Source organism: Penaeus chinensis, chromosome 12, assembly GCF_019202785.1.
Source record: "Penaeus chinensis breed Huanghai No. 1 chromosome 12, ASM1920278v2, whole genome shotgun sequence".
Taxonomy (NCBI): Eukaryota; Metazoa; Arthropoda; class Malacostraca; order Decapoda; family Penaeidae; genus Penaeus; species Penaeus chinensis.
In genome coordinates, this window is record NC_061830.1 from 13,347,491 (window position 1) to 13,354,990 (window position 7,500).

Genomic DNA, 7,500 nt, shown 5'->3' on the forward strand with positions numbered 1-7,500 from the left:
TTGGTTAGAGTCCCTTATCTTGCCTCTCCTATGTTACCTTGTTGCAAGCACCGTAAAGTATTTTATACACCTAGCTGAGAGGTATGCTTTGGCCTGCCCCCTTGAAGATTAATCTCTAGGGGCTGTCTTGTGGGTTGTCGTTTTTAGGTCTTTTCATAATGCACTTCTGTAAGATTTCCTCCTCATGGAACTCCAGGCTGAAAAATTAACTGATGTATCCTTCATCAATATCATCCATTTAGAATCTTGTATAACTTTCTGAGTTGATAGGTGATTCTGGCATATAGAATTTTATTCCATTTATCAATATTTCTGTTTGGAAAATTGAATTTTTGACATCCCTGTTGTCATGTTTTATTCTGAACATTTTACTTTGACCTTATGTTCCTCTTTTATTGAAAACAACTTATTCTTCTACAGCTTATCTGTCTTCACTTAAATGAAGAAACATTAACGGTGCTTCACCTTAGTTGTACTGATGTAGGGGTAGATCACAGATCAATTGGTGGTATTAAATTCCAAATTTCAGGTACAATGCATTTGAACAAGTTTTTTGCTCCTTTACAATTTAGCATGAATCCTTGTTTGTTCACTTCTTTGTATTTTTGCATTGTTTGACTATACTCAAACGACTATCAATTCTTATGTTTGACTGTAAATCATGGATAGAAATAAGAATCAACTGGTGCCATGTGTACAGTTTGTGAGTATAAGTGTGTGTATGCGTGTTTGCTTTTTCAATGATCTGAGAGAGAGTGTGAGTGAGAGTGTGAGTGTGAGTGAGAGTGAGAGTGTGAGTGTGAGTGTGAGTGAGAGTGAGAGTGTGAGTGTGAGTGTGAGTGAGAGTGAGAGTGTGAGTGTGAGTGAGAGTGAGAGTGAGAGTGAGAGTGAGAGTATGAGTATGAGTATGAGTATGAGTATGAGTATGAGTATGAGTATGAGTATGAGTATGAGTATGAGTATGAGTGTGAGTGTGAGTGTGAGTATGAGTATGAGTATGAGTATGAGTATGAGTATGAGTATGAGTATGAGTATGAGTATGAGTATGAGTGTGAGTGTGAGTGTGAGTGTGAGTGTGAGTGTGAGTGTGAGTGTGATGATTTTTCAGCCATCTTGTCTATGTATAGAGGAGGTATATATCTTCTGGTTATATAAAGTTAAAGCTGAAATGTACAATTTCTGAAAGTCTTCTTATATAGCATGTAGAGGATGTCTAAGTCTCTTCCCCTCCTATTTATAGCTTCTATCATTCATTTTGGAATACCTATGAATCTAGGTAAATGCATAAGATTTATTTTCCTGATGTCAGTGTTATTCTGCTTTGCAACCTACCTACCTCCTCCTTTTCAGACCATCCCTTGCATCCTTGGAGGAGGAAGGTAAAGGGTGTGATAATGACAGTACTACTTCCCTTATTGTGCATGGGTATAGTGCCTGTGGTACCCTTTCATCTTCTGCTGGTGAAGAAAGTTCTCATTGGGAGGGATCTGTGGCAAACAGTTCTTCACAATCTTCAGGTCTTGCTGAATCCACAGAAGTCTTGGCCTCTTCTTCTGATTCACTGCAAAGCAATGACAAGCCCTTATTTGTCTTTCAATCACAGTCCAAAGCAAAACTGGAAAATAAGTCATATGAGACTGAAAATGAAATATTTCACAGTAATTCTGGAAATCCTGAAACTGATTCATTACATCATAACTCGGCACAAGAAGTCAGCCTTGTCTCAAGAGTTGGAGCATCATGTGAAAGTAGTGACAGTGCTTTGCACTCTGACTCATATTGTAGAACATCAGAAGGGGGATCATCTAGGAATATTGAAGAATTAGAGCCCAGTGAAATGGAAATATCAGAATCTGAAGTTGATACACCAGAGGCAGACCTTCCGATGAGCCCAAAAGCCCAAGGGGAAGCAAAGACCCTATCTAGGTCTGTAGTAGAAGCTGAAAACAGCAAGACTGAATACAGAGATAGAGATCCCTGTAATTCAACTGTAAGTCAGGAAGTAACATGTAGTGATGAAAGTTCTCTGGGTGGTGATGCTCATGTAATAGAAGAGCAGGATAATGTATGCAATATGGATCAAGAAGTGCAGAGTGAATGGTACCAGGAAAATTCTGAGAGCAGCCAGGTAAACAGCATAAGAAGCACTGAAAGAGCAGACCATAAACGTGTAGATTCTTCAAACAAGGGATCATCTATGAATATTGAAGAATTAGAACCCAGTGAAATGGAAATATCAGAATCTGAAGTTGACACACCAGAGCCAGACCTTCACATGAGCCCAAAAACCCAAGAGGAAGCAAGGACCCCATCTAGGTCTGTAGTAGATGCTGAAAACACCAAGACTGACAACAGAGATGCAGAGCCCTGTGATTCAGTTGTAAGTCAGGAAGTAATTTGTAGTGAGGAAAGTTCTATGGTTGGTGATGCTTATGTAATAGGAGAGCAGGATAATGTATGCAATGTGGATCAAGAAATGCAGAGTGAATGTTATAAGGAAAATTCTGATAGTAAGCAGATGAACAGCATAGGAAGCACTGTAAATAAAAGAGCAGACCCCAAGATAGAAAGCTGTATGTCACAGCCTTGTAATGAGATTGATAAAGAAACAAGTGCTTATAAAGGAGAAGAGAGCCCAGAGACTGAAAAGAAAATAACCAGTTATGATAGCTTGAAAGATTCTAATGCAGTGACCCAAGAAAAGTCATCATTAGAGGGAGAAAAAATAAGTGATTTAGACCCAGACACCTCTCTTTTGAAAAGTTACACTTCCAGATTCTCAAGTAAATCACAAATAGAAAGTCACGTTCATGAGCTAACTCGCACCAAAAAGCTAGTTAAGCCACGTGAAAGTTATTACAGTAGTCTAGAAGTTATTAATGTGAATGAGGCAAATATTTTTGATGAATTCATTACAGAAGAGAAAAATTACCAACCTGATCTTGAGCAGATATGTGCTACTGATAAAAAGGTTTTCCCACATATTAAAGATCAGCAAAGTAGATTAAGCTTGAAAAAATATTCCTCTAGTACTTGTGAGTTTCTTTCTGAGGGCAGTGACTCTGTGTTCACAAATTTCCCTTCCTCAGGCTCTGATATGTGTTTGATCAGTGGTTCTGAAATGGGGAGGAATCTTCCAGATACTCCTTCTTCTAGAAATTCAGAAGGGGATGATTCAGTCTTTCTTCATAAAAATGATATGGATAATGTATGTACCACCGATCAGCCTAAAACAGAAAGGGAGGATTCCTGTGAGGCAGATGATTCTGTTTCCCCTGTCACACCTCCACCAAAAGGACCACTTATGAAAGTAGAGGAAGATCCAAAGTTTATATTTACAGTGACTCCACCTCCAACTTCCTTACTTTCTCTGCGAAAAATACTTCCACATCCACTGGTTTCAGCTACTTCATCATATTCATCTTCATCTCAAAATTTAGGAGAATCAGGCATTGATAGTTATGGCCCTGCCAACAGGGCAATTATTTTCTCACAGTCAGATTCTGAGCCAGCATCTTTTTCATCTCAACCCATACCTTCTACAGCTTCTAATGCTGATGTTCAGAATCTGTCTAACTGTACTAGTGAATCTGGAGATATTCAAGATAACTACAGTTCTGTTTGTCACTCTCATAGTGGTTCAGCGTTCAGCTACATGTCGAAAGATGATCTGGATTCAAGTGATAATGGGTCAGATGGTGAATCTTCTCCAGATCAGAAGTTCAATGATACTATAGAAGAAATGGAAATGATGCTCAAGTATGGCCTCAATTATGGAGAAAAAAAAGAAAATGATGAGGCCAAGGGAAAAATTCCTTCTTCTGGCGACATATGCAGTGCTGCAAGGAAAGCTCATGCAGAGTTTTCTGAGGTAGATGATAATGATGAATCTGAAAGCATTGTGAGCCCACGGAAATCAAGTGTAGCAAGCACCATTTCAAACTTCCAACCAAATATGGACTCAACACGATCTTCTTCTCTAAGGGAAGATGTTGAGAAACCTATGATTTTTGTTCAGAGTCCCGAGACTGTTGAAATAAATGAGGTCAGGTCACCGTCAGTCCTGTCAAACAAAAAGCAGAAGGAAGCACCACCTAAACCACCAAGGAATTTCAATTTGCAAAATGTGAACTTACAGAAGCACCCAGAGGAAGCCCGTGCTAAAATGCAGAAAAGAAGCCCAGTCTCTAAGCCTGTAAGTATTAGTAGACTTAAACCAAGTCCGCTTTCATTAACTCCAAAGGTTTCAAAAGTAGACACAACTAAAAAGGTTGTGAAGCAGTCTGGACCAAGAGTGGTAAATGAGCCAGGCTTGTATAAATCAGGCTCTCTGACAAATATATATAGGACATCAAAAGTGGGAGAGTCACCTGTTAGGATTCCAGTACAGTCAGTTGCAGGTTTCAGATCTCAGCCAAATTCTCCATTGACAAAAACCTTCACCTCTCAAAAGAAAAATTCACCATCAGAACCTGGACCAAGAGTGGTAAATGAGCCAGACTTGTATAAATCAGGCTCTCTGACAAATATATATAGGACATCAAAAGTGGGAGAATCACCTGTTAGGATTCCAGTTCAGTCAGTTGCAGGTTTCAGATCTCAGCCAAATTCTCCATTGACAAAAACCTTCACCTCTCAAAAGAAAAACTCACCATCAGAACCTTCAATGAGACTTAACAGTGGCAGGACCGCCCTTCCACCACGGCCTCCGGTTGTTAGAGCCAATATCAAGCCAATATCAAGTTTACCAAGTCATCAGATAAACAAATTCTCCACACCACAGGGAAAGAGTACAAGAACCAAAATGCATGTTTCTTCAGCAAGCAAGATCCATTCTCCATCACTGAAAACTCCAAAACATCTGAGGTTCAAGCATGGGATGAGTATTGTTAGTCCTGTTGCGAAATATCTCAAGGAAAATCCTCCCCCGCCCTTGGTTGTGAATATCAAGCCAAAGCACAAAATCAGTCCAGTCAAAATCCAGTCAGAGAGCCCAGTTTCCTTTCACTCTCCACTTGCCAGCAGCCAGAATTCGCCCCAGCGCCTGGCTAAAAGAATTCATCGAGAGGATGCAGAAGTACAAAGGAAAGCAGCCCTTAGTAAGATCCAGGGTGACCTTGATAAGTTAGCCTCCAAGATGAATAATGCACAGGTAAATACATAATTTTTTTCTATTGACATGTATTACAGAAGATTGCTAAAGTGCTGTGTGTGCATTCCTTCCTTTTAAATTTATACTTTTCAAATTAGGAAATATTCTGTTTTTATATTCATACATACTTTTTTTTTTTTCTGACTTTGAAAGTTCACAATCTTTTATTTCCCATAAGCTTCATAGGCTTTCTTTTTAGTCTTTGAAAGCTTTCTTTTTTTAGGCTTCATTTGCCAGTAACCTTTTATCTGTCTTGTTCTGCAGCTACTTCCTTCTCTTGTCTTATCTTTTTTTTATTTTTCTATCTTTTCATTTCCTTTCTCTGTCTCCCTCTTCAACAGTTCTTCTTCTTCTTCTTCTTCTTCTTCTTCTTCTTAAGTTTAGTTAATATTTACAGATTGAGTCTGGTGAGGACGAGACCTTAGAGCCAGTAGATGTGACTAGGAAACAGGTTCTTCCAAGAGCAGTGTACACTTCAGCTCCTGTTGTTGTGGTGAGTATGTGGAAGATACAACGTTGTGTTTGAATTCATATATTTTTTATTCGATTTTTTTGGGGGGAGGTGAAAAAAAGGGAAAAGAACAGGGATAGAGACTAACAATAGCTCTTTAGTGTTCATACTTTACAAATAGGACTTACAAACCTTAGTTCCTGAAGGAAAGTAAAAATGTTAATGCAAAGAGGTACCAAACAGTAATAAGTACACTCAAATCAATCTGAGATTGTGACCATCTATTCTGGACTGTCAACATTTTCATTACCTTGTGGACAAACATGCATCATCTGTACTGTCATCTGACAGTGCTGTCTAAAAAGAAAAGAAAAAAAGCATGAAATTCTGGTGCCCAGTACTTGAGGCACATTTAGAGAAAAACTTGAAAAAAACATCTGGCATGGCAAACACATCCCAGTCTCATTCTCCTTAACATTTTCACGCACCCTAACATCTAATCATGTCATGAGCCCATTTCCTGGTGACTGGGATGATGCCAGGTGCAGAGCAGCACATATGCTAATGCATCCGGGGTTTTGCCAACCTTTAGCGAAAATTTAACCTATTGTAAATGGGGAAAGAGAAGAGAAAAGAAAATATTTACTGCCTTTTTTCTTTATTCTGTACATCAATAAATCACTGGTGTTTCATGGTCTGTCCACTGTTGATATTGAGATACATTTTAAGGTTTTAAAGGCTACATTATTTTATATATTATTTGTTGGCTTTTTTCTCTTACAGGATTCACTTGAAAATAAAGAAAATGAAAGAATTCGAAGGTGCAGGGATATCCCTACTGACAAGCATCCTGTCCTTGTAATGAAGCACAAAGGTAGGTTCTTCTGTCTTTGGGGAGATATGGAAGGTTTTTCCTTTTTACTCATCTGTTTCTTAAAGTAAATGAAACGATAATGAAGCCACTTGATTCTTTCTCATATTTCACATGCATTTTTTATATCATGATCTATTTGTGTTTAGAATGATCTTTTATATCTCCAAAGAGTTTTTGCTCTTTCCCATTGATGATTTTGTGTTTCTCATCAAAAAGTTGTCCTTTTATCTCTGTGGCACAAACTTATTATCAGTGTTGGTATGGCTATGGGCAGGAGTGTGAAGACTCACTGGGTGGTGAGTAGTAGGTTAAAAAGTAGTTGGGTGGTGAGGGGTGAGTGTTGTTCACTTTTCCTTTGATGAAGGGAGTAGGGGGATGGTAGAAGGGCAACAAGAGGGTTTAAGAAGGACCATGGTTAGGGAGAGGTGGAGAGCTGAAGTAACTCAAATCTGTTCTGGTCCTCTTAATATACCCCTTTTGCCACCAATACTGGGAAGGGATAAGAGGGAAATGCAAAATATAGTGATGTAAACCACAGGTAAGATGTTGGTAGATGAAATTATATATTTTTTTATAAATAGTTTCTAGATTGTAAAGGGAATTATAGAAATTATTATTATTATTATTATTACCACAATATTGCAAAATTTACCCCTTTAATAACATGGAGCTAGGATTAATATTTCTCCCACCCACACAACAGTGTACATGGACTCATAGTGGAGAGTGCATGTACATCATCAGATTAGTAGTGCATGTATACATTCTTACTCTTAATAATTGTTAATCCCTAATTATTATTTATATCACTTAATCATTAAATTTATCTTTAGGTCCCTCATCACTTGTTTTCATGTTACATTGTATTACATTATGTAAATACATAAATCCACAATGAACTTGCAGGTCGTGTCAAGTTGCCCAAAGTAACATTTAAGGAAGGCCTGGTTGATGGATCCTCACCGAAGGGATACAAGAGTCCTACCCTTCAAAATCCAGTTATGTCATCCCTGAAAGATCGTC

The 7,500-nt window shown here is 38.3% G+C and overlaps 1 protein-coding gene across 3 annotated transcripts in view; it reads left to right on the forward strand.

The window, feature by feature from the left end:
- LOC125031147 overlaps window positions 1-7,500 on the forward strand; it is a 16,671-nt gene that overhangs the window by 8,362 nt on the left and 809 nt on the right. For all 3 annotated transcript variants that reach the window (XM_047621691.1, XM_047621689.1, XM_047621690.1), the window contains exons 3-6: window positions 1,351-5,152; window positions 5,550-5,645; window positions 6,387-6,477; window positions 7,384-7,500. The exon at window positions 7,384-7,500 is cut by the window's right edge and continues 809 nt beyond it. In XM_047621691.1, coding sequence (XP_047477647.1) covers window positions 1,351-5,152; window positions 5,550-5,645; window positions 6,387-6,477; window positions 7,384-7,500 — 4,106 coding nt within the window. The remainder of the gene's footprint in view (window positions 1-1,350; window positions 5,153-5,549; window positions 5,646-6,386; window positions 6,478-7,383) is intronic.